General features: G+C 40.4%; 1 protein-coding gene across 1 annotated transcript in view; it reads right to left on the bottom strand.

Moving 5' to 3' along the window:
* larp4b (La ribonucleoprotein 4B) overlaps positions 1–27,852 on the bottom strand; it is a 116,676-nt gene that overhangs the window by 62,385 nt on the left and 26,439 nt on the right. Inside the window, exons 2-5 of the mRNA XM_080212633.1 lie at positions 19,759–19,889; positions 3,386–3,521; positions 2,062–2,226; positions 464–557 (exon numbers count right to left, since the gene is read on the bottom strand). Of these exons, the coding sequence (XP_080068759.1) occupies positions 464–557; positions 2,062–2,226; positions 3,386–3,521; positions 19,759–19,839 (476 nt within the window). The 5' untranslated portion in view covers positions 19,840–19,889. The remainder of the gene's footprint in view (positions 1–463; positions 558–2,061; positions 2,227–3,385; positions 3,522–19,758; positions 19,890–27,852) is intronic.

The raw sequence follows: 27,852 nt of genomic DNA, 5'->3' as shown, positions 1-27,852 counted from the left end.
AAAAAGGGAATTGGATAGCTGTCAAAAAAAGAAGTGAACATGCAAGGTTACAGGGATAAGGCAGGGGACTGTGTCTAGGTAGAATGCTATTTCAGAGATTCAATGTGGACTTGGGGGGGGTCAAATTGCCTTCTTTTCAACTGCAAAGATTCTGTCATTCAAAATTTGTAAGCTTCCACAGATTCTGAGGAGAAAATATTTGAGCATGCAGGTTTTGTTTTTAAAAAATGGAGGTGACACAATTGTCCACTCATGTTTTTATCCACAATGCATGATGCTTAAACCATGCAAATACCCAAGACTGAGTTGATTTCCCTCGATTCCAAGGTATGTCATTAAATCTTTATATAAAGAATTTGTGCTGCATATGGTTGTTGGTAGATTGTGGGGGAAAATCTACAATAGACATGACATTCATCTTATGTTTAAATCAAAGCAAAATTCAAGAAAATTAAAGACTCACCGAGACAAACAGAACTCCAGTGTCTTTTTCAGCAGCTCTCGAAGGTCTTCTTGACCAACTGTCTCCTGTTCCAATAGTGTCTGATCTCCTCCTCCTACAAACCAGAAAAACCAGATTCTCCAGGAAAATGCACTTGCACATATTATCTGGTTTTATGCCACTCACTTTCACATCCAGGTTTCATCGTTAGGCTTTCATTGATCACAAGCAGGTAAATTATAGGAATAAAGAATTCAATCTTACAAACTAATTTAAATCCTACCAGGAGAGGAAATGTAGTACAGCAACAAGTTTGTGCAAAGTCTGCCAGTTGCATCAGGAAGGAATTTTACCACATAGCTAACTTCAGAGGCGAATAATCTTAAAAGTTTTCATAGAAATTACAAGGGGAAAAAAGTCTGAAGTGAAGCAACAGAAACATTCAAGTACGCGGAAACAATTTGAACACAATTAGTAGTACTAACTCATGAAGCGGTATGGTAGCACAGTGATTAGCACTGCCACCTCTCAGCGCCAAGGACCCGGGTTCGATTCCCAGCTTGGGTCACTATCTGCGTGGAGTCTGCACACTCAGTGTCTGGGTGGGTTTCCTCCGGGTGCTCTGGTTTCCTCCCATAGGCCAAAAAATGTGAGGGTCATGTTGATTGGCCATGCTAAATTGCCATTTAGTGTCAGGGGGACCAGCAGGATAAATACGTGGGGTTAGGGGATGGGTGGGATTGTGGGCAATGCAGACTCGATAGGCCAAATGGCCTCATTCTGCACTGGAGGGATTCTATGAATTCACTGGAGGGTTGTTTGATATCTGAGGATATCGTTTGCATATAGATATTAAACTCCATTGCAAATAGGGAAAAATAAAACCAGATGCTTCTTTTAAACTTCTTAAATGCTCCCCTATATTGTCCAACATGATCCAATATGAAAGCCATGACAAAAAAAACTCATCCTTCATTCAGCAATACAACATCTGAGATCAAAATCCAGAACTGAAACACCAATAAGCTTGCCCCAGCAAAATAATTTAAATTCATTAGAAAAGCACCCACTGACTTCAGAATTAATGATCTCAAGTTAGTTTGGAATAACACTGCCACTGACTAAAGCGAAGTATGCAAGAGCTAAAAGACAGGAAGTTTCAAACAATTCCAGCAGAAGATTGGCAATGGTTGAAATGCAGCAATCTATCCATACATGCAGACAGTGTGACATCACACTATTTGCAGCTTCAAGTCATCTTTTCAAAAGTTTAATTTAGATTCTAACTTAGCAAGAGGAAGCTTAAGCATATCTATGTCATATAAATAATCAACATATGTTACAAAAGAAAACACTGAAGCCAATGTGCTCCATACGTTCCGTGTGTTGTTCACTTTGGTTGAAAGTGAACATAAACTGAGACATGCTAACCAAATCATAGGAATGTACTGCCATTAAAATTGCCTAACATTACAATTAAAGGCAGATGACAAGAGTTATTCCAACTGGCGCTGTATTTTGAGAAATGCAGACAATGTAGCATGATGCATGCTTTTGTGAAATGAGCCCAAACACAAGAAAATCAATTTGGCAATTGAGCTGCAATGGTTTATTTTTACCTGCCTGTCTGGTTCCATGCATTGTATCATATTCTGAGTAGAAAGAGTCAGAGCACTGGAGTGTTACAGTGTCCAGATCTGGTTGTTCAGAGGAAGGAACTGTCAGGGAGGACTCCTGTGATGGACTTTGAAATAACTTGCCAGTGTCGCCATTGGTCTCAAATCCTGCCAAACACAAAGAGAATTTCTTTTTGTAAACAAAAAGCTAAATTTTATTTTCATCACTTGTCAAATTAGAACACTGTTTCATTTCCACCACCCACATCTCACCTCAAAATGCTTGACATTTTATGGAATCAAAGCACAGGTAAATAACTAACCGATTTGCCCAACATGTCTGTTCTGGTTTTTGAAAGAAACCATTTAGTCCCACTGCCCTACAATTTTTTTCAATTGATGTACATATCCAATTCCCTTCTGAAAGCAACAATTTGATCTGTTGCCAAACATTCTTTCAGTCACTGCATTCATATGAACATAGGAGGACACCATCTGACCCCTCAAGCCAACTCCACCAGTCAACAGAATCGTGGCTGATCTGGTGGTGGTGGTGGTCGTCTTAGTTCCACTTTACTGTCTGCCCCATAACCCGAAACTCCCTGTCCAAGAAATATCTGTCTAGCTCTGCCTTAAATAAATTCAAACAAACAGTCTCTACTACTTTCCGAGGAGGAGAATTCTGCACACCAACACCCCTTTGGGAGAAGAAAAGTGTTTCAAAACAGAGACATCTTTTTTTTTTAAAAATACATGTCCCCTAGTTTTAGCCTCCCTCAAGAGAAAATGTCCTCCCAATACCCACCCCAAATTCCTCCCTGGATCTTATGCACCAATAAAATCACCTCTCGTTCTTCAAAACACCAATGATACAGACACTGCCCCTGCCTTAATAGGGCAACCTTCTCATGCCAGAAATAGGTCTGAACTGCCTACAGAGCAACGTTGGGGTAAGAATGAATAAAATTCTCATGCAACACTATACTTGAACATGGCCAACTTTTAACATTTTAAAACTAAAATTATTGCTGATGGCTTAATTAGGGTCAGCATCTCAGTCAAAGAGGATACCATGGCTGCAAACATTCTGGCTCCCCCTCTATCCCTCTTCCCTGGTCACTTTGACTTGAGTCAGTAAACTAAGAAACTGAGTTTCTGGTGGAGACCAAATGAGCATGGCTTTGGCAATTCCAATTCAACCAATACTGGATATATCATAAGCAGCCGGATAAAATGGAGGTTTGTTGTTGAGGTTATTCTAACATTTGCAGCTGGCCATTTAACCATATGGTGTTACAAACAAAAAAGTCACCAGAAAATTCCATACCTTCTGGGCAAGCATCAGGAGTCCCCAGCTGTTCTTCCCAAGTTTCACAGGCATTGCTTGCAGCAGCATCCAGATTTAGCACATCATTTCCCCAAACTTTGGCATTAGGATTCAGCTCCGAAACCTTGGCTGACTCCTACCAAAACAAGAGTCCACTTAAAAACGCAGGCATACTAAATTTGAATAACAGAAGTTGAAGTTCATTTCCAGAAACAAACAGTAAACCTACAAGCTCAGACCAAATGTCATAGCTATGAAATTGTGCACAAAACCATGAGCTTCTACTGTAGCACTTTTTTTAAAAACTAACCACTTACTGACAACCTTCTAAAAATAGAAAATAGTTTTGTTAGACAGTTCTAGTGTCCAAAATCTTGATTGTGGAAAGGTAGCTTTTCAGAAAACAGGGAAGGAAGGCAGAGCATAAGGTCTCACAGGTGAAGCTCTGGCCTGCAAAGGGTCAGTCAATGGGCAGATAGGAGCAGTTTTCCTGGCCTTTCCACACTCTTTGATAGAGCTATGAAAATAGAATACAATTACACAACTCTTTGCTGGTATTTTCCTCCGCTGAAAATTTGATCTATTCTTCACTGAAAACATACTGGTCTTCAATTCCATGCTCTAAACTTGTGTAACATACATATTTTCTTACTTTACTCCTCATTGATGCTCATCCCAGACTCCGAAACTAGACCTTAACTATCCTTGCTCATCAATCCCTTTTGGTCTGTTTTTAGCTTTCTCTACTTAAGTGGAAATAGTTCCAATATCTCCAGTCTCATCTCAACTTCATATCTTCACCCTGGTATATCCTACATAATTGCAATAAGCCAACCAAGCCTAAAAGATGTTTATGCAAGAGTATTGAAAATTCACTAATACATCCAATAAGGGAATCAGGAGAATATTTATTCAGCGGTGCAAAGGCACTTCCCTCGGGAAGTGATGAAGTAATTAACACAGATGTTAAGATCAAGTTAGAAAAAAATACATGAGGGGAAAGCAATAGAACAATATGTTTACAAGGTTAAATAATCTAAGGAGGGAGCAGGCTCATGTGGACCATAAACACAATGAACTGGTTGGGCTGAACGGCCTGTTTCTGTGCCGTGAACTTTCAAGAATTGCACTGCTAAAGCAATTAGCTTTGCTTATCTCTCTGACAAAGCCAGCTCTAACTAGAAGTACAATACTTACAAGTCTACTGCCATTGCAAGAAACATTGAGGAGTTGTGATCAGGTAGCTAAAAGGCAGCATGTGATAGAGTTTAAAATCTCAGATGCAATCCAGCATCCTGCACAGAGTAAAGAGAAATGCTGGGGAGTAGACAAAACATTAACTTGGTTAACCTAGGTCTGGCACAGGAATAATCAAACTAGTTTCATATGATGTACTGGGATGTATGATTAACATAGTAGGTGCAAGAGGCAATGAACACCAATTCACTGATACATCCAATAAGGGAATCGGGAGAATCTTTATTCAGCGATGAAAAATTTAATGCACTCTCGCAGGAGATGAAGCAATTAACACAGATGTTAAGATTAAAGTTAGAGAAATACTTGGAGAAAGCAATAGAACAACATGTTTACAAGGTTAAGTAATCTGAGGGGGGAGGAGGCTCAGTGGAAAGATTGCTCTCATAACCAAAGGCCAGAATAGAAGTTTGAGACAAAAATATCTATTGCTTCCCCCATTAGTGGCCAGCTGACCAGTCACACCTAAACCTGTGTGACTGGTCGTTTTTCAATACTTGAAATTCTTGACTTCTTGTTTTTCTTCCCAGTATCGGATTAATCTTGCTGATTCACGTTGGTGCACTTGTACACATGAACTCCAGCTCAGCTAAACTTCTCCTGCCCGGTCACTGCAAATTTTTCAGCTTACACAGCGATTTGCTTTATTGGAACAGAAAATGGCCATTTAAATAGATAGAAATTCTCAGGTCACAATTAACCTACAAACTATAGCAATTTTTTGTATTTTATGTGCTGACAAATTTAAGTTTGTTTTTGCTATTCACTACACAAGTTCAAACAAAAAGGGTAGTTTTTTTCTATCCACAGCAAAAAGTGATACTAGTATTACACAGACTGAGATATGTAAAGCTTGAGTCATGCTTTTGGAGAGTGTCCAATAGATACAATTTGCATGACATGCAAAATTTGACATTCATTAAGCAGAGAAATCTGAAGAATCTGTGACAGCAGAACAGAAGACCAAAATATAAGGATTGAGATTCTCAGCAAGAATTGATGTACAGTAGTTTTCAGTGACCCAAATCTCAGCATCCTATTCCACTGTAACCACGTACTTGAAAAGGAGAGCTGGTGTTTTATGAAGGCTTTAGCAAAGCCTCTTTGGAACAGTGCAACTTACAAAAATAAGTTGAGGTGCCAATTTAATATCTTATCTGGTTTACTTACACAGGATATTACAACATTTGTCTATTATTCTGTGTTGTCCTAACATGCTCAGCTCACCATTATAGTTTCAAAACTACTGCTCACTTAAGAGCTGTGGAGGAGGAAGGCAAATTTAGGTGTCTACTTACACAAAGATAATGCGGAGCCAAAGTCTATGGGAATATTGGCATTTAGGAGTTAGAATTCAACCACAAGCAAGTGATGTTGTGCTTCACCAGGGCCTTGTGTAAACCCCATCTGGAATTCTGCACGCAGTTTGTGTACAAAAGCTCAAAATTACATCTTGGCCTTATAAGTGATGCTGGACAGGTTAGATTCAGAGGTCTTGTACCAGAGCTTAAAAAACTTTGAATTATGAGGAATTGCCATTATTGGTTTGCAATCCCTCCAGTGTAGATAATTGAAGGATAATCTGAAAGTATTCAAAAAGGGGTACAAAAAGCCATCATCTCTTAACCCCTTATATTAACAATTCTTCTTTCCGGATGGCTGAGTCAGTGTTGTCAGCGGGTTCACAGATGGCTCACAAGGCTCAGTCAAGTCTTGCAGGCACTCCTGAAAGGCTGTGATGATGGACTGTCACGTTGATCAGTTTCCCACATGTTGTTTGAGATTGCCTTTGAAACATTTCCTTTGAATGGGCTCCTTGGCATTGCTCTGACTTTAAGAAATCCTCTCTGTGCCCCTCTTGTTCACAATTCTCTTGATTTTTAAATCCCTTCACAAGGGTAATATGGTTCCAAGATCTTGACATGGCTTCTGCAAGTTGTCTAAGATTCAGCATTACAGAGAAGCACGTGAATCACCGCCCGATGAAATTTTAGATTTAGTGTCAAATCTGATAATACATTTCTAAAGGACTTAGTATATAATTAATACTGGATTCGGTGGTATCTGCATTCAATGCTAGCTTTTTGGGATACATACCTTTCGAGATGTGACAGATTTTTTCCAACATTTCAGTACGTATTGCAATTGGAGGCATTGGATTGCCAAATTTGGCATCAACAGCACAGTAGCTAGCACTGCTTCCTCAGGTCCAGGGAACCAGGTTTGATTCCAGCCTTGGGCAACTGTGTGGGGTTCCTCCAAATGTCTTGTTTTCACCCACGGTCCAAAGGTGTGCAGTTAGACGGAGTGGTCATAGTAAATGCATGGGGTTATGGGGAAAGGGGGTCTTGAAGAGTTGGTGTAGATTACGTGGGTCAAATGGCCTGTTTTGTGCACTAGGATTCTATGGGTAGGGAACTGTTGTAATTTCAGATTACCAGAGCACCAGCTACTGGCATCAGCACACTGCAGTTCTATTACAGAAGAGGTTATCTTGATTTTGACCTTCAGCCAATTGAAGTTGAAATGTTTAGCAATGTAATAAGGTAATTTGATACTGAGGGCAGCTTGTCAGTGGCATGTGTTATTGCAAGAAAGATCGAGGCCAGTGCTGGTTAAACACCCTTGTTTGATGCCTTTGACAGGGAAGGAGGTTTTGTTGTGGAGTCATTGCATTGCACTCAATTGCTATTGTAATGCAAGGTAGGCATCTAGAATCTCTGTGGCATCTTCCGAACAGATCAATTCATCAGGGCAAAGTCAATCATACAAAGTCACGCACAAAAGGACATTCTGTTCTTTGCCCTTCTCCTGAGGTTGGTAGCCAGACTGGGATTCAGAAAGTAACCAACAGGACTTGGCCAATAGTCAGGAGCTCTGTAGTTGTTACAATTCAATTGTGATTAAAGGTGTCTCCAACTTCCTCATTCTGCTTCCTCAGCTTCACAAATGGGCTGTGTATCCAAGAGATCAGTATGTTTGATTTCTTCTTCACCAGGATATTTTCAGGACCAGTGGCTAAAACCATTAGGTTTGCTTCTCTTGCTTCTGATTGCAAGCAGTTCTAAAGTAGGTGCACATCTTCCATGAAGCTCTGAATGAGTAGTTCCACGAAGTGCTTTTTTCAGCAATTGTTGACATTGGCTTATCACCTTGGTTCTTACTGATCTTGATCCATGTCTTCAGTGATCTATTTGGCAGTTTTGGAAAAGGCTTGCATGGCATGCATATCAGAAAAGTGTTGAATTTCCTCAGCCTTTTTAGCTACAATCCAATTCAGTGGCAAGGAGGAACTAAATGGCCTATTCTTATGCTACCATCCCCTGCTACATTATCCAAAGCTACCTTGTCAAGCACAGCCTCGTCAAGCAATGCCTCCCTGCACTGAACCTCATCAGCTCTTTTCTTTGCAGCTCATGAAACATCACCTCACCTTCAATCATATCTGTTCAGCTCCTCCTCCACTCCCTGTATTGTTTTGTGTGTCACTATATAATGGCAATTGGATTAGCCCAAGTACCAATATACTTGACAGATGCACACCAAAATTAAGATTTGCCTTGCTCTGTTTTTGCTTCAATCCTTCATCCAATGTTACCTTAGAAGATGCAATGATTGTGGCCTCGATGCCTCAAGAATTCCATATTCCAGGAACCCACTAAGTAAATCTGTCCCAACTCACTTAACTGAATTTATGATTCATTAAGACTACAAGACATAGAAGCAGAATTAAGCCATTTGGCCCATCGAGTCTGCTCTGCCATTCAATCACAGCTGATATTTTTCTCATCCCCATAACTCCTGATCCCCTTATCAAGAACCTATCCATCTCCTTCTTAAAAGGCATTCAACGGCCTCGCCTTGATAGCCTTCTGTGGCACAAATTCCACAAATTCACCACTTTCTGAAGAAATTCCTCCTCATCTGTTTTAAAGGATCACCCCTTTAACCTGAGGTTTTGCCCTCTGGTTCTTCCTACTAGTGGAAGCATCCTCTCCACGCCCACTCTATCCAGGCCTCACAGTATCCTGTAAGTTTCAATAAGATCCCCCTTCATCCTTCTAAACTCCGCTGAGTATACAGACCCAGAATCCTCAACCATTCCTCATACAAGTTCATCATTCCAGGGATCATTCTTATGAACCTCCTCTAGACTCCTTCCAAGGCCAGCACATCCTTCCTTAGATATGGGGCTCAAAACGGCTCACAATACTCCAAATGGGGTCTGACCAGAGACTTATACAGCCTCAGAAGTACATCCCTGCTCAAGGGCTAGAATACATGAATGCTAACACTGCATTTGCCTTCCTCACTACCGACTGAATCTGCACATTAACCCTGAGATCTTGAACAAGGACTCCAAACTCCCTCTGTTTGATTGCCTAAGCATTTTCCCATTTAGAAAATAGTCTATGCCTCCATTCCTCCTTCCAACATGCATAACCTCACTTCTCCACATTGTATTCTGCCACTTTTGTCCACTCTCAATCTATTCCAAGTCCTTCTGCAGCCTCCCAGCTTCCTCAATACTACCTGTCCCTCTACATACCTTTGTATCATCTGCAAACTTAGCAACAGTGCTTTCAGTTCCTTCCTCCAAAATCATTAATATATACTTTGAAAAGTTGTGGTCCCAGCACTGACCCAAGTCACACCAGTCACTGGCTGCCATCCTGAAGGAGGCCCCTTTATCCCGACTCTGCCTTCTGCCAGCCAAACTTCTGTACATGCCAGGGTCTTACCCTCAACACCATGGGCTCTTATTTAACAGTGTGTGGCACCTTGCCAAATCACGTTCATTGGTTCTCCTTTATCTAAATTCCTTGTTACCTCTTCAAAGAACTCTAACAGATTTGTCAGACATGACCTCCCCTTCACAAAGACATGCTGACTCAGTCCTATTTTATCATACACTTCCAAATACTCCACTGCCTCATCTTTAATAATTGGACTCTAAAATCTTGCCAATGATTGAAGTCAGGCTAACCAGTCTATAATTTTTCCTCTGCTGCCTCCCTCCCCCTTAAACAGTAGTGTTACATTAACTACTTTCCAGTCCTCTGGGATCCTTCCTGCCTCAAGAATTGCTCAAAGATCACCACCAACACTCCCACAATTTCCTCAGCTATCATTTTAGAACCCTGGGGTACATTCCATCGGTCCAGGTGATTTATCCACCTTTAGATCTTTCAGTTTCACCAAAACCTTCTCCTTAAGTGAAGGGCACTATACTCACCTGTGCCATTTCTCCTGGAGCTCTGGCGTCCCACTAGTATCTTCCACAGTGAAGACTGATGCAAACTATTCAGTTCCTCTGCCATTGCTTTGTTTCCTATTACTTCTCCAGCCTCATTTTCCAGTGATTCAATGTCTATTTTTACCCCTCTCTCGCCTTTTATATATTAAAACTCTTCCCGTCATCTTTTATATTACTGGCTAGCTTACGCTCATTTTATCTTCTCCCCCCCGCTTATTGCTTTTTTAGTTGTCCTCTGCTCACTTTTAAGGGCTTCCCAATAATCCTTGCCACTTTGCATGCCTTTTCTTTTGCTTTTATGCTGTCCTTGACTTCCCTCGCTAGCCATGGATGCCTGTCCTCCCCTTAGCATGTTTTTTCCTCGGGATGAATTTCTGTTGTGCCTCACAAATAATCCCCAAAAGCTCCTGCCATTGCTGTTCCGAAGTCTTCCCTGCCAGGTTCCCTTTCCAATCAACTTTGGCCAGCTCCTTCCTCATCTTTGCAGTTACATTTAATTATAATACCGTTACATCTGATTCCAGCTTCTCCCTCAGAATTTGTCCTATCTTATTGGTCATTGCTTTTTAAGGATTCCTTCGCCTTAAAGCTTCCTAATCAAGGCTGCCTTAAATCAAATCACCAAATCCTGAAATGCCTGATCACAAGCTGCTCAAAAAAACTTAGCCATTCCACAAATTCCTTTTCTTGGGATGCACTACCTACCTGTTTTCCCCCAGTCCACCTGCATATTAAAGTTCATGATTAATGTAATATCGTCTTTTATATATGCCTTTTCTGTCTCCTGATTTATTTTCTGCCCTACATCCTGACTACTACTAGGGGGCCTGTACACAACTCCCATCAGGGTCTTTTTACATTTGCGATTCCTTAACTCTACCCACACAGATTTATGCCTTCTGATCCTATATCCCAAAAATGGAAATATTGCCCAATTCAACACATCAAAACCTTCATAATTTCAAAAAAGCCTATAAATGTATTAGGCTTTTTTGTTTGGCGTAGTTTCAGTAACTAGCCTTTTAACTATATCCTGATGCATTTCCACTGGGTTACTTTGTCCTTTCTTCAGTGAACTTGTACTGTGCCCTCACTTTTTTTGAAGCTGTTCATTTTTTTCACCATTCTACTCCACACCTTTAATTATAAAATCCAAAAATGCTGCTAGTTCTACGGCTTTATCCATCTTCACTTTCAGCAAATTGTTTTGTGATTTGATGGTTCCCCTATTAGACAAAATGCTAAAATATGTTAGAGGTGAAACTATGAAAAGGCAAGCTAGAAAAGCAGTAGCCAAATTTCTATTGTGGGCAATATCAACCCTTCCACTATGGAATGGTTGGCTCGACAGGTAGTTAACCAAAAGACTGCAACGCGTTAAGGAACCACACTGCCAAAGAGAAGTTTAAAAGCTAAGAAAACAGTTAAAAGCTGACTGCAAAATGCAATATCAAAATACAAGTCAGTCATAAAGGGGATAAGATGTTTTAATAATGTTCTCTACTCTTCACCCTGCATTCAGGAGAGAGGTGAGATTGAGTTAAACACAATATGTTCAGTATCTTCCCTTTAGGCTGCATTATTTCAGGCATTATGATTCATGTCTGACCTCAGCTATCCAAGTGCTTCTCAATCTTGCTTTCAGAGATTACAGAATTGCACTTTGGAACATGTGCAAAATACACAATACCCAGTTAGATCATAAGGAAATCGTATTGTGACATGACTTGCATTAATGAGATGGCAAAACAGTTGACTACTTGTACAGCAGCACCATATTTCTGCAAATGTAGACCGAAAATGGGCACCCAAACTTCAGGGATAGTTACGGAGGCAAAAGAACCTGCTAAAAATTGGTAAACCTCATAAGGTCTAAGATAGGTTGGGCAGGAAAAGGTCACAGTCAGCAGGTTTGCAACCAAGATTTTTTAAACAAGGGAGAACAACAATAATAAAATCAAGGATCAAAACAAATAAGAAATGTAGCTTGCGCTAAAAAGGTACAAATCAGCAACAACTTTTGGAAATTCCAGTTTAGTTGAAGGTGGTGCAAATTTGGGCTTTAGACTCTATAATGGCAAGTGGAAATTTTGTCCACTGTCCCTGGTCATGAAGGCTAAACTCTGCAATTTGCTGCTTCGATAGCCATTTTTATTCAACTCAATATGCACTGATGGTGAAGTCCAAGATTATCAAAAGTTCAAGAAAATTAAAATTAGTGACAAAGTCGTAGCTCAAATTTAAGTTTCCAGCCACTTTTTTTTCATAAAGTTGGTTGCACTTCAAAACTGGAGTACAGCAAAGCATATCGCCACAACTGTTTGAAAATACACAAAAATTAAAAACCCTCAAATACTGAAATTCTGAACCTTACAACAATCCAGAAAAATACAGAATTGTCAGTACCTAAACTGACAACACCGACTGACTTAAAAGTGTACATCATAATTACACAAATTTCATAGCCCTTTATGAATAGGTCCAGATTGACAAGTAATTATTTAAATCCACTTCAATTTAAGGTCATTTCATTCAAGTCCAATATTTCAGAGTTTATACTGCTGTCCCCTTGAAGGGGACAGCACAGTGGTTAGCACTGCTGCCTCACAGCTCCAAGGAACAGGATTCAATTTCAGCCTTGGTGACTGTGTAGAGTTTGCACATTTTCCCCACGTCTGCGTATGTTTCTGCTCGGTGCTCCAGTTTCCTCCCATAGTCCAAATGTGCAGGTTAGGTGGATTGACCATGCTAAATTGCCACTTAAGATATATGGGTTAGCTAGATTAGCCACGGTAAATGTGGTGTGGCGGAGATAACATGGGGAAAGGCGGCCTGAGTGGGATCTTTCTTGGAGAGCCAGTGTAGACTTGATGGGCCGAATGGCCTCTTCTGCATTGTGTGTCTTTAAGACAGATAGATAGGTTCTTGATTACTAAGGGGACCAGGGGTCATGGGGGAAGGCAGGAGAATTTGGTGGTGGTGGGGGATGGAAGAAATTCAGCCATGATCGAATGGCAGAGCGGATTAAATGGGCCAAGTGGCCTAATTACACTCCTGAGTCTTGTGCTTTTATGGGCTGATTCTATGACAGTTTCCTAGATGTTGCTTGAAGGCAGAACAACAAAATACCACCTTTAAATAAAGTGGGAATGCAAATAGCAATAAAAGCTGCCTCGTTTAATCCATTTGTGATTCCAAATTAAGACAGCCAATTTGCTCCCATGTATAAAAATTACCATTTGCACTCAAGGCATAAAAAGATGTATTAAATAGCTACCATCTGAAAAATACTCACTGTCTGATCACAGCTGTTGAGCCAATTCCAAGAATCAATAGGATTGTATACTGAAAGGTGGCATAGAAGCACCCCAGTCAGGCTTTTGGTGATATCAACATCCTTTAAAACTGATTGGACTGCATCATTTTGCTGCAAGTCAACCTCACTAGTAACTCCAGTAAAGCTGGTGTTCCATAAGTAACCTGCACGGCTGCCTACATTTATCTTCAGCTGTTCAGAAAATATGCACTCAGCTACATCTTCAAACATTATGTCAATTTCTGGATTGATAGTCCATGGTGGCCTTACGCCACTTTCTAAATTGTGATCTATTTTAGGTTCATCTCCAGGCTGTCTCGAAATGTCTACCATCACATCCACACATCTCTCATTGCTTCTGCACAGCACGTCGGGTGAAGGCTTCTCTTTCACATCACTATTGCCTACGATTCCAGTTAAGATGCGAGATATTTCACATGAAGGAGTTGATGTATATTGATCGATCTGACTAGGATCCTCCACACCATTCACATTAATTTCACAATTTTCTTGATGTATACAATTCAACAGCCTCCATCTTTTTTGAAGTTTTTTCCAGTGTTAAGTCACTTGCTTGTGAATGCTTTCCCTCTGTTTCAATTTTAAAGGTGGATGGATTCTTAGACTCATCTAATAACTCTATGCTTGCAGACTGTGTGTCAAGCACGACTTGCTGAACTTCATTCTGCACAAAGCAAAAAACAGGATTACAGGGCTCATTTGTAATCCAGTCAGCAGCAAATGTTTGTTTCAAGTTTTCAGTCTTTTCATTAGAACATGGAGAGATGCCAGTTTACAAAGCTAGTTCTGCTCTCCAGTGGATGGATATTTTGTCGAGTCACTACACCTCAGAGTGCTGCGTTTGGAGCAGATGAAATTTGCCTAGATGTAGAAAGATTCTGAATCTCAGGCGTCTGTTCAGTTATTCCATTCAATACATTTTCGTCATTGTCTTTCAGACTTCCAGTGTATTGGTTCAAGCAGATATTGGCATTGTTTTCCACTGCAGAGACATTACTGACGGTAAATTCAGTTTCACTGCTTACTTCTGTACCATTAACTGAAAGTACAACAGCAGAATATTGATTTTGTTTGCCTAAGTTCAACGCTTTTTCCTGTTGATTTTTCATCTTTGTTTCTGCAGCTGATCTGATCTAAGAATCTGCAATAGCATCATGAACAGGCAAAATATTTGATTTCATCCAACTCTGTTAAATCAACACTGGCACTGTGGCCAACGTCAAATGGCTCACAGATAACTATTATGGATTTCAACAACTGAATCCTGCTCAGCTGAAAAGCCAAATCCTGAATTTTCCACCATAATTTCTTCAGATGCACTGGGCACTTGCATATTGAGGTCAGCTTGCAAAATGTCATCATTGGACACTGATGCAAATTTTCCACCATTTTGTTTATCAGCGATTCTTTGATCAGAGTAGCTGCTCCTCAATGTTGGAATTACTGGTACAAGCTGCAGCATCCAATTTCAAACAATTGGATTTCAAACTCTTCCCCTCAGCTTTCATTTGTTCAAATATTTTTCCAATAGATAAGGATTGTAACAAGTCTATATCCAAGTATGAACATCCTTCCAGAGGTTCCACATACATATTTACATTACTTAACGTAACTGTTTGATCCTGTGGTAGTCCAGTTTCACTTTTTTGACACGTAAACTCTGCTTCCAGCAAAATGGATGGTGCATGGACAGGAATTAGGTTTCCTTCATGACATTGATTGCAGTCGTCCAAGTTTGATTGAGAGTTCAAAATAAGTACTTTTTCTATCGGAGAATTGTCAGGCAATGAATTATTCAACTTTGGCACCCTAATTATGGAGGGGTCAGAGATAATGCTTTTGCCACTTCTTACCCCATCATGTGGGTGTACAGCTGTGTTCGGACATATGTTGGATTCCAACATATTCAACTTGCATTGCTGACATTCATCAACTCCTGTGCCTTCAAATTTAATGCTGTGCTTAATCAGGGACTCACTCACTTTCTGGTTTGCCTCGCACAGATGACATCATTTGGCATGATTGTAAATATTTGCAAATTTTGAAGCACAAGCGTCTGAACTAAAGTAATTTACCTCAGGCAACTTCTCAGGAAGTGAAGACTTCACATAGCTGTGCTTCTTTCCATTGTTAGGTTGACTATCAAGATACCTCGCTTCATTTTTGGCCATTTCTGCAGATGTAAGTGCAGCATTTGATTTTGGCACAAGTAACGTAGTGGCTTGCGCATCAGTGCATATTTCAGTGGAAAAACCATGCTGCTCCACAGTGCCCACGGCTACCATCATTGATTGCGCTACTTGGACTACTTCCTGATCAGAAACAGCTGCTGTACTTATAGGACATTGTCTTGAAAAATCTATAGCAGTGTCAACAGACCGTATTAGGCTTTGCTTTCTCTCAGCTGTGACAGCTGAGCAGTACAGATCTGAGGCAATTTGGTTATGAGGAAAAACAGGTGACTCTTCATCATCTACATCCTCCAGATCTATTGTGCAGATACTGTAAAAATCATTGGTTCTTGATTTAATATCTATTTCAAAAGACAAGCTACTGCTATCTAAGCAATGCTCTTTATTATACAGTGTTGAAATACATTGAATTCCCTCAGTCTTGCTATTTTTACCATCACTTTCAGCCTCTGCCATTAACAACTGATAGGCGAGTTCTTGCTGCTGTGAATGGCAATCAAAAATTTGGCAACTTGCCAAATTTGCACCATTTAAGATGACCTTCTCAGTGCAAGAGCACAGCCTTATCCTCTGGGTGATAGAGCCAATTGAGATAGCACACTTTGAACAACAGCATTTTCAGTTCCATGTCTCTCAACAGATTTTTCATCCATTTTAATAGGACAGCATGGCTTCTTGTAGTTTTTGCAATGTTCCTTGCCTTTAACATGCCCAGTTTTTTCCTTCAATGATCCAGTAGGCTTCCACAGATTGCCTCTTTGGACTTCTGACGAAGAATCATTTGTCAGGAATTCTTCACTAACATTTTAGATTTTCAGCTTGCTGCAAAGACATTTGCCTGTGGTAAAAGGGTTTCATCATCAGCAAAAGCCAGATCATGTGTCTGCTATTCTTCAACCATCCTTGGTGGCTGTCCACACTCGCGTTTGTACTTCGTGCAATCCTCAGCTTGCCACATGCTTGAGACTGTTTATCCAATTTCCCATTCTTGGTCATTTCTTTAAGTAATGACACCGGGCTTTGGATCCAGTTTTCAATATCTGTTTCACTTCCTGCATTCCTCAACAAACGTGTTCTTTCAGTGGCATTTTTGGTCAACGGATTTCTCTCTTTACTAAAGCAGCAACCCATAGTTAGGAGCTACAGCAACAAGCTTCCACACTACAAAGCTTAAGTGCTATGAAACAAGTTTCCAACACCCATATAACAAAAATAGTACCTTTAAGGCTGTTAAAAGTCATATGCTACTGCCACTCAAAATTGAATAGCACAGCTGGGTTAACCCATTCCAAAACTAACATCTACGTCAACTTTCTACTCTGTGCTGTCATAGTAAAATGGAGGAATATCCGTCATCAAGCCTGCATTCAGCAGAGACAAATTACAATGTTAAAACTGCTGGAATTGCAAATTTTAAATTGACGCTTTCTCCTCCCACCACACCTAGCCCAAATTAAACACTAAGCCAACAACTGACAAGAACTATAAAGATAGCATTAGGTGGTTCAAAAATAAAAGCAAAACACCGCAGATGCTGGAAACCTGTAACAAAACATTTGAAAAGCTCAGGTCTGGTAGCATCTGCTCTGAAGTGTCAGAGACTCAAAAATGTTAACTGTTTCTCTCTCCACAGATGCTGCCTGACCTGAGTTTCTCTTTCAGAATTTTGCTTTTATATTACTTTGTTCCACTTCTTGCTTAAAAAAATCCTGTTGGCCCATTTATCTGACCAAAATTTTTTTAGCCAGCCTTGCTGTGCAAAGGAGCATGAAAAGGAGCCACGTTTAATTTGTTTTCCATCCAGGAAGAAAAGAAATCTCAATTTTCTGGCAGTTTTGGATTTCAGTTTAGACCAGAATCAAAATATGGCACACTCAGTGGTTGGTGCTTGCTCAAGGAAATAAGTTCCTTTAAAAAAATGCATAAAGGAAAACATCAAATTATTACCTCAAGACAGCAGTAATAATAAATGCAACAGTAGAAATTGTAACAGTCAAATGCTCAAAATAATTTTAATAGATCAGCAGCCACGTTACCAAGAATGGTTCAGAAGTCTCAAATAAGGGTCTGCTGATCCTTTATCCCGAGCAATCTTAGCATTAAGCTACGAAGCTCACGACAGGTAAATCCCCAAACATGACTGTCGTGGCTCTAAACGATCAGCTTGAAAAAGAACTTAAGGCAACTAAGGGGTCAAGGAAAATGGGTATACATAGGTAGAAATAAAGGCCAGAATGTTATCACCCCGCCCATCACAGGAAAGGCGAGGGGCAGAACATGGAAAGGTCCATTGACATCGAGCAGGATTTTCCTGTTTCAGTGAACAAAGCTAAAGAATCCCGCCCAAGGCTCAGCCAGCATACCCTAATCGTCATTCTGGATTGCAACTAACAAACTAGACACATTCAATTCCAAAAAGATAATGGCATATACCATAAGTCTATCACCATTGCAAATAGCGACATTGCCATAGCAAAGTTTTCAAACGAACTTCAAAGGATTGAAATTACAACAGCGAAAATATTTCTGGAATTGATCAATGCACCGTAAAACCTCAACCATTCAAGTCTCGGCTTCACAGCATAATATTCTAGCGCTTTAAAATAACACTTTTTTTTGAAAGGTGATGTGGATAATGAACATGTGAATGCCACAATCATGCACTGTGTATTCTTCAATCTAAGCAAGCTGCCTTTTGGAATCTGACAGTAGATAATGAAAAATTGACCCATGATGGAAGGACTGAGAAAATGGGGGCAGAGACTTGCAGGGGCTGACAAAAGCAATGGGGGAAAATCTGGCCCGAGTGTACGTGATGGAGGCAGCTTCCATTGAGAAAGGGAAATAAGTTATGTTTATATCAAGAGAACAAATATTGCATGAAGAAAAAAATTTGTACTTGTATTATTCGCAATCGCAGCAACTCCCAGAGTGTTTAATCACTTTTACTGTTTGAAACAGTTTGTTGTAGAACACAAAAACTACAGCCCAACAGGCCCTTCGAATTCCCCCAGAGAGTAATGTTATAATGAGATAATCTTGTGTTGGTCTATTTTGACCAGAACACTCCACACCTCATCCCACCTGAGCTTTTCTTCAGAATGTAACCTTGGGATCTTTTACCAGATGAGAAGGCAGTGCCTCATTTTAATGATTCATCCAATTTGCAATTTATGAAAACGGCTTTATTGAAATGTTTCTGGCCATAGGCATGATTTGCAGCAAATTAAAACAGATACTGCAGATTCAAAGTTTAAGTTTCAAGTTTTTTAATATTTGTGTCACAGGTAGGCTTACATTAAACACTGCAAAAAAGTTATTGTGAAAATCCCCTAGATTCTCAATCTGAACTTAAATGCAATGGGGAAAAAAAAATGACACAAAGGCCTTCGGAAACTGATCAAGACTTGAGCTTTAGACAATTGTGCATCTTGCAGACTGGATTTAAAACCAGGTTCCGAAGGACCTGTGTTCTAACTCACTGCGATGCCCAATCTTCTCCAGATTACTTTTCAACGTGGTCACATCCCAAAAACTGCATTCCGAGCAAAACAACTACAGACCTTTAACAAGCTGAGCAAAACAAAAACTTAAAAATAACTATCTTGAGCAAGAATTTTGCACAAGATACAATGAATTCCTGATTTTGGCACAGATTATAGCACCATCTTCCAACCAACTCATTTCTTGCCAAACTTGAATGCTTAATGACACTTCATACTCAGTCAAAGGAACGTTCCTATTCACCGACATACAATAACATCCATCAAGTTACTCAGAATCCTTACAGTGCAGGCAGCCATTCAGCCCATCAAGGCTGCACCAACCACAATCCTACCTAGGCCTAATCCCCTTAACCCCACATATTTACCCTGCTAGTCCCCCAACACCATGGGAAATTTACCATGGCCAATCAACCTAGCCCACACATCTTTGAACTGTGGGAGGAAACCCACGCTGACAGGGGGAGAAATCCCACACAGTGACCCAAGCTGGGAATTGAACTCGGGTTCCTGATGCTGAGGCAGAAGTGCTAACCACTTCGCCACCTGCTGCCCAATTAATTTGTCGAATTAAAACCACTCTGTAATAAGCCATAAATCCAGCTAATTTTCATTGCGCAATAAAACCTAGTCAAGAAGAATTATCAGAATAAGGTTTCAGGTTTATAACTGACCCAACACATTGCATAACCAAAGCATTGAGCTGCCTTTCATCCAGACATTGATGGACCTCACACATTTAGTGTTTCAGTTTCTATCACCAGTTATGTTGATCTGAGTGATTAAAATAGAAGAATAATCAGAAACATGTGTTCCTAGTAACTCACCAGAGGTGAACTGTCTACAACTTCTTGCACTTGCTGCACCTGCGGTTCAGCCACAACTTTAGTGTCCTGGTCAGAAGTCATGAGCCGTCTGCTTTTTGGCTCCGTAGAGAGAATTTTGCTCGTCAAAGAATCTGTGGAACAAAATATAGATGAGCGATTGCCTAATATTTGCAAATACGTTTAAATAGAACATGTCAAATTTTAGCAAGGATTTCTTTTTACATGCTCACTTCCATATAAAAAAAGAGGATGAGTGCAGGTTCATTAAGATCTTACCAGTGGCAAGAAACTGGTGGAAAGGTTTGTGAAATTGGAACATTTTGACCGCAGATAACGAGCCTAATCTTGTGTGATGGCAAATACCACTGGATTGCTATTCCATCCTATTTTCTTTCCAAGGTCTGCAACATCACACTTCTCACCCAAACTTTCAACCTGCATCTGCTGAAAAAGGTGGCCACTGCCTGCGCCTGGGGTTTTTTAATGTGGGAAAGTCATGGCCCCTTTTTGCAGCTTTAGTTGTCATATTCCAGTCAGGTTAAATGCTTCTGACACTTTGACAAACAACGAGACAAGGTAAATGGGTGGAAGAGGTGGTAGAATGGGTTAGAATCATAGAAACCCTACAGTGCAGAGAGGGGCCACTGGGCCCATCGGGTCTGCACCGGCTACAATCCCACTCAAGCCCTACCCCCATATCCTTACACATTTACCCAATAATCCCTCTAACCCAAGCATGTCAGGACATTAAGGGGTAACTTTAGCATGGCCAATCAACTAACCCACACATCTTTGGACTGTGGGAGGAAACCGGAGCACCCAGAGGAAACGCACGGAGACACGAGGAGAAACCGCAACTCCACACAGACAATGACCCAAGCTGGGAATTGAATGCAGGTCCATGGAGCTGTGAAGCAGCAGTGTTAACCACTGCCCTGGTTTGAGGGACAGGATCAGGGGATATCAGTAGTATAGTTACCAAGGGTTTAGAATTGGTTTTAATCATTCTAACCTCTTTCTAGATAATAATTTTGCTAACAAGTCAGAACCAAAGTCTCAGACTTTGAATTAGTTTCAGAGGATTCCCATTGTGGGATAATTGCCCAATGGAAAGAGAAACTTCCCAGGCAATTGCCGTGCAGTCCTTGCTTGGGGCAGTCTCAGCACATTGACCAGGGTATAACCGTCCGAAGGACGGATGATCTGGACCAATATACTGGGGAGTGACTTGATTCAAGTTTGAGATTATAAAGAATACAGTGAGGTATATAGCAATGGATTGTTCTTACTGGTCAGCAAAATGATAATATGGTCATAAATTTAAAACATTCAAAATTAACAGCAAAAAAAGGTGTTGCAATGGGGTAATTCTGTGTCATTTGCTTCAGCAGGGTCCATCCATTATCAGGGAACCTTATAGCGCTCAAGAGGATTATAATGGTATGGAGAATGAGCAACAGAATGGCTACATTAGAGATGAAGATGTTGATAAGGCTTAAACTGGACAAAAGAACTTCAATTTATATAGTGCCTTTCACAACCCCTGGATGACTGAAAGGGTTCGACTTTGGCTGTCAAAATATTTCAAAGTGTTGTCACAGATATAATATAGAAGCAGCAGTGGACACAGCAAGATTCCATAACAACGAAATTAAAAAAAAGTCAAAATATTTTGTTTTAGTGATGTTGGTTGAAGGATAAGTATTGACACAGGCACCAAGGAATCCTCCCAACCTGCTCATCTTTGAAGAGTGGAATGAGATCTTTAACATCCACCTGTGGGAAGATGGCCTCAGTAAAAATATCTCTCACAAAAACAGAACTTACTGATAATGTAGCCTTCCTTCATCACTTCCCTGAGCGCCAGGCAAAATGCCATGCTGTAACAACTTAAGATTCTCCAAACAGCCCTGTTGCAAAGCAAATTGTTAAACAGTTGTTGGAACTGTACTTATACCTACCTGACAACAGTTATTAACCCTTCTAATTCATAAATCCTTGCATAAGCCCCACTCTAAACTAACCTGTGAAATACACACTCCAGGTGCAAAAGATTTACTGAATACACTCACTAAAGCTTCTCAATTCTGATCAGTTTTAGATCAGAGAGGAACAAACTTCAATTTTCAGACTAAAAACATTAACAAGATTCTGCACAGTAGCCGAAAAAGGCAGACCACCTTTGCAAATAAACTTGCAGGATCAAGTTCCCTCCAAATAAAGGATTATACTAGCAGCCTCATTACTTCATAGGCACCACGAGCAATGCCCAGCGCTTATTGCTCATCCTTAGTTGCTGTAGACAAAGTAAATTTAAATTGATCACACTGCAGTTCTGGAAGAAAAACACGATTGCAGGAGTGCATTTTAAACTATTACTGTGATTATTTCTCCCACCATCACACAGTATTTTCAGATGCGCCAACAGAATAGACAAAACAGAAATGGTTAAATGCAAAAAGTTAATTACAAATGACAGCAATTTTTGTTGCAGGCTGCAAATCCTCTTGAGCTGTTTCTATACCATTTTCTAATTACTAATTCTAAGGAGATTATAGGATAAAAGGGTGGTAACAGCATAGATACAACATAGACAAAGGAATAGAAACCAATTGTGGTAGTTGACTGTTTTTCCAGACTGGAAGGAGGTATGCAGCGGTGTTCCCCAAAGTTCAGTACTAGGACCATATTTGATGTACAGGGCACAACTCAAATTTGAAGGTGGCGAAACTTAGTACAGCAAACGGTGAGCAAGATAGTAATAGACTTCAAGGAAGACAGACAGGTTGGAAATGATGCATTATGGTGGGAAGGAGGAGGAACAAAGCTAATTTTTTTTTAAAGAAAGAGATGCAAGAATAGAGACATGGTCAGGAGATGGGGTGAAGATAATGCTTGAGCTCAAAAGCGTTTGTGTTCTCTGAAGGTGCTCAGACACGTTAATAAGAGTGTTAATGGAACTTATGAAATTGTGGGTTTTAAGACAGTAATACTAAAACCTCTATAAAACACTAGTTCAACCCTCCCTGGAACATCGCATCCAAAGAGGGTACAAAAAAAAAGTGTTAGAACCGTTCCTGGGAAGGAGGATGAGTGATTTGGACAGATTGGAGAGGCTGGAGTTGTTCTCCCAAGGGCAGGGAAGGCTTAGGGGATTATACAAGTGTTGAGATATTTAAATAAATATTAAATAATGAATCAGGAAGCCTGGCTGGAAAGGAACAAAGGTTTCTCTTTGTATCCTGTGATAAACTATTAGCATGGTGTGTACACACACAGCCCTGCCTGGGCCTGTTTTTTAAATAGCTTGGGTGGAAAAGAAGTTCCAGCTGGACAGACCGCTGCCCTATTACCAGGGGAACTCATACTCAACAAGCTCCACAGGGAGATCAGTAATTCCCCATGGACTTCATGGGGGTTATCACATCTATCATGACTTGATTAAATGAAGAAAAACTGTTTCTAATGGCTGAAAGGTTGATAACTAAAGGGCACAACTTTAAGCTGATTTAAAAAGTAAAGCTCTGGTACTTTTGCCAAAGCAGCAAGTGGTTAAGAATTGGACTGCACTGTTAGGGTGGTGGATCAGATTGAATGGTAGCCTACAGAAAGGGTGGGATCTGATAAATATTTGGGAGAAAAGAATGGGCGGGTTATGGGAGAGGGGGGCGAGTGGGAATAACTGGATTGCTCTTTGAAAGAGAATAGGCCATAGGCCAATTTCTGCAGTGTACTATTTCATATCCAAAAACCATATACGAACATCCAAAGGACATACATTTCTGGCCAAGGTAAGCAATAAAGAAAAAACAGACAGTTACGTGGCAAGGATGAGCACAGTTTTAAGTATTACTACCAAGTACTCACAATTGCATTCTTCCACTTCAAAAACTTAACTTGAATGCAGGTCAACCTAACAGCAATAAAATATGCTCACAACTGAGGTCGGTTGCAATTGACTAGCAGTCAGTTCCAGGTCAAATGGCATGAAAAATGTTTACTGAGGGGGGCAAAAAACAAAAACAAACTTCTCATGCTATAAAGAAAGCAGAGGTAAGAGGACCAATTGCTAGAGATAAATTGGCATTAAGTCCCTTAGCTCGCCATGTGTAACTAAATTCAGATACATTCCCCCCAACCCATTTCAAATAAAAGAAAATCTTATCCTCACCTGAGCCAAACCTGTCCTCTATAAAACACTTCACTAAAATACAGGTTACTCAGTTTTTCCCTGAACTGTGGTGACATCAATTCTTTGATTGAGTCTATGCATGCCCATTAATTTTACTTTTGAAGGACAAATATAAAAATTACCAATTTAGTCTTAACTGATTTAGCTATGATTTAACAACGCAAAAACATAGCAGTCCAATGGGCCAAAGCAGTTAGTGGCCAGGAGGGGAAGAGAAAATATCTGTTGCAAGTGAAATTTGACAATTTATGGTGCTACAAAACTGACCACAGCCATGCTTCCTCATCCAACGTAAGGGCCAGCACCATGAAAATACATAGCATATCCACCTTATCAACATTTTCTGGATTAGAAATAATCCAGAAACCACAAACATAGCTCTCAGTAAAACTGCATTTCTACAAAGTACAGCTGACAACCAACACCTTCACAAATGGTATGCTTCACTGTGCAAAAAAACCCACACATCAGAACTAGTAGAGATTTATGGCAGAAGAGGTCAAATGAAAAGTCCACCTCTGCCAAGACAAATCATACTTGCAATCTCATGTCGTCCTGCCAAAACCGCTTGGATTTTAAAGTATCCTAATCATTAAAAACTGACCATGTTATTCCCCACTCAAAACCATTGAAATTGAAGTACCTCAAAGTCATTTTGGTAAAACAGACTGGATTTAGTTCCCTCGAAATAACAATTGTATGGTTGATTCTGTCAACCATGCTATAACTAGTGCTAAATGTTCAACTGTCTTTCCAAATTATATTAGTGTACAAGTTTTAAAATCAATAAAACATTAAGGCTACTACTTTTCTTCAGTAACATTAGCTGAACAAAAGAACACTGCTTAAAGTCTTTAAAGCTCCAAGGAAGAAATATTTGGGATAGCACAGCGGCTACCCCAATGGGTGGAACTGCGCTTGGTGCAGACTTGATGGGCCAAATAGCCTCCTTCTGCACCATAGGGACCAACATTTAGTACAGCAAAAAAAAACTTGCCCACAACAGATTTAGCTGCTTTCAGCAACTGCAAATCTACACACAAATTATACCTATTTCCCTATTCCTGGCACTAGTACAATGAGAGTCATACTGACCAGTATCAGTATTATAGTACACAATATGATGTGATAAATCCAGCTAGGCCAGAAGGCACCAGTCTGAGCCCAGAGTACAGTATTTAATTTGAGATTATGTGCAATATTATGGAAGCTCTACACTGTCAAAAGGGCCAGATTTTGGTCAACAGCAATCAGAAAGAAATATAAAAAGAAAGCTGAAGCTATACAATGAGAGAATAGTTACTAAAGTGCTTAAATGGAAAACCAGAGACTATTAAATGGTGAAAGACAACAAGGAGACATAAGAAATTAAAGACATGCATGAAACAGAATGCTACAATAGCTGCAATAGAGGAAAACGAGCCTGGTGGAAATACAGAGGTCAATGTTCCTACATGGAAGACATTATTATAAACCCAACTCCCTTTAGGACAGGAGCAGGAAAATAAACTGACCAGGGGTGCATGACACCTCGCCAGTTATGACACAGCTGATGTAAGACACATGAAAGAAAACGTTTCTGGAGCTTTGCTGGAACAACATACAGCCTGAAAGATTAGCCATCAAGGGAGTTGAAATAGCAAGTACAGAAGAGTTCATTTGGCATACAGAAGTGAGCATTTTGCAAAGCAATTGCCAATTAGGCACCTAACTCCATAATACCGGCTTTGGAACTTCCACTCTTAACAATTCATCCCACTTGCAGCTTAAGAGGAAATGCAGGCAGTAAGAAGGGTAATGAAAACACATCAGTACTTGATGATGCAATTTGTTTGCATTTTCTACCCCACTATGTTCTGTTCTATTTTTAAATTCTGCACATCACGAACTTGTCTGCTTTGAACTGATCGCCAACATTTTTGATTGTTACATTTTCAATTTTTGGGACCCACACCAGTTTGGCAATGTACACTTGCCTCCCTTAGGAGATTAGTTCAGTGTCACATATTAACTTACTTTTTTCCCAGAAAATTCCCAAAAAGCACAAGGACTTTCTTTGAAGTACTACAGGCAAAAACTTCATCCTGGATAAACTGGCTTACGGGAAATTCAAGGTCATGGTAGCTTGGACAGATGCACAAAATAGAATGCCCAAAGAACCACTTGTTCGTTTCTAATTTACACATCATGTAATGGATTGAAGGGGGGTATTGTGACATAATGGGTAGTGACCTGGCTGAACCAGAAGGTCTGGTTAGAGCCCCATTCCAGGACCAGATGACCACAGAAGGTGCATTCACGATGTGGTCATGGCCGAACAGGTTGACTGTCAATCTACAAATCGTTCCAATGCATCTATTGTAGGCAGTAAGAAGGGGAGACCTGATCAGCTTTGCTTGATACAAAGTGGCACCATTCTAAATTATAGCCTGATGACCAGCTATGTGACCTGATCCAGGAAAAACATAGAAACCAATATAAGCATGTACTTTCTCTGCCTCATTAGGTTCGTTCACAGGATATTAAACTAGAGAACAAATTAGAAACATAGAAGATAGGAGCAGGAGGGGGTGATTTGGCCCTTTGAACCTGCTCTGCCATTCATCATGATCATGACTCATCATACAACTCAATAACCTAACCCTGTTTTCTCCTCCCATAGTCTTTGATCCCATTCACCCAAGTGCTATATCCAGCCACCTCTTGAATACATTCAATATTTTGGTATCAACTACTTCCTGTGGTAATGAATTCCACAGGCTCACTCCTGTTTGGATAAAATGTTTCCTCACCTCTGTCCTAAATGGCCCATCCTGAATCCTCAGACTACACCCCCCACCCCCCTCGCAGTTCTGGCCTCCCTCACCACTGAGGATAATCTTCCCTGCATCTACATCCAGTCCTGTTAGAATTTTAAGTCTCCAATCTCTCCTCGTTCATCAGTCCTGCCATCCCCAGAATCAGCCTGGTAAGCCTTCGCTTCACTTCCTCAAGAGCATCCTTCCTCAGAAGGATATTTGCACACAATATTGTGTGTGGTCTCACCAAGGTCCTGTATAATTGCAACAACATATCCCTGCTCCTGTACTCAAAACCTCTCACAACATGGCCAATGTGCCATTTGCCTTCTTTACTGCCTGCTGCACCTGGTCCACAAGGACACCCAAATCCTGCTGCACACTCCCCTCCCAATTTACAGTCAAGTAGTAATCTGCCTTCTTGTTTTTGCTTCCAAAGTGAATAACCTCACATTTATCCAAATTATACCGCATCTGCCATTGATTTGCCCACTTGGTCCATCCAGATCATTCTGAAGGATCTCTGCATCCTCCTCACAGTTCAACCTCCCACCAGCTTGGTATCATCTGCAAACTTTGAGATGTTATATTTTGTTCCCTCATCCAAATCATTAATGTATATTCTGAATAGTTGGCATCCCAGCACTGATCCCTGTGGCACCTCATTCGTTGCTGCCTGCCAATTTGAAAAGCACCCATTAATTCCTACTGTTTCCTCTCTGCCAACCAAGTTGTGACCTGAAGAAAAGCAACTACAGAACAATTTGCTCAAGAATCATGATAGATCAAGTAAAACATTTTAGTGAATTCAGTAACAAAAAAATCAAGTAGGCAACATAATAAAATGGTGAACTGGGAGATAACTCAGATTGGGAAGTCACTTGCCAAGTCCAGGCACCATGAAATAAACTGTAGCAAATAGAATACGTTGCCTCATCAATAGTGTACAAGTCTGAGGTTCAGCATTCTCATCAAGTTACAACAGAGAAGGTGCCATCCAAAATGATGGCACTTTTAATACAGCTTACTTCAAGCAGTCAAGGCCAATGCCCAAGTCAGAGATGGGAGCTTCAATCCATTACCTTGCTGCTCATGCAGACATCC

Source organism: Carcharhinus amblyrhynchos, chromosome 2, assembly GCF_965287045.1.
Source record: "Carcharhinus amblyrhynchos chromosome 2, sCarAmb.v2.hapA, whole genome shotgun sequence".
In the NCBI taxonomy this organism is placed as follows: Eukaryota; Metazoa; Chordata; class Chondrichthyes; order Carcharhiniformes; family Carcharhinidae; genus Carcharhinus; species Carcharhinus amblyrhynchos.
The sequence above is the reverse complement of the archived record's forward strand: the minus strand, read 5'-3'. Positions and strand labels throughout refer to the sequence as shown.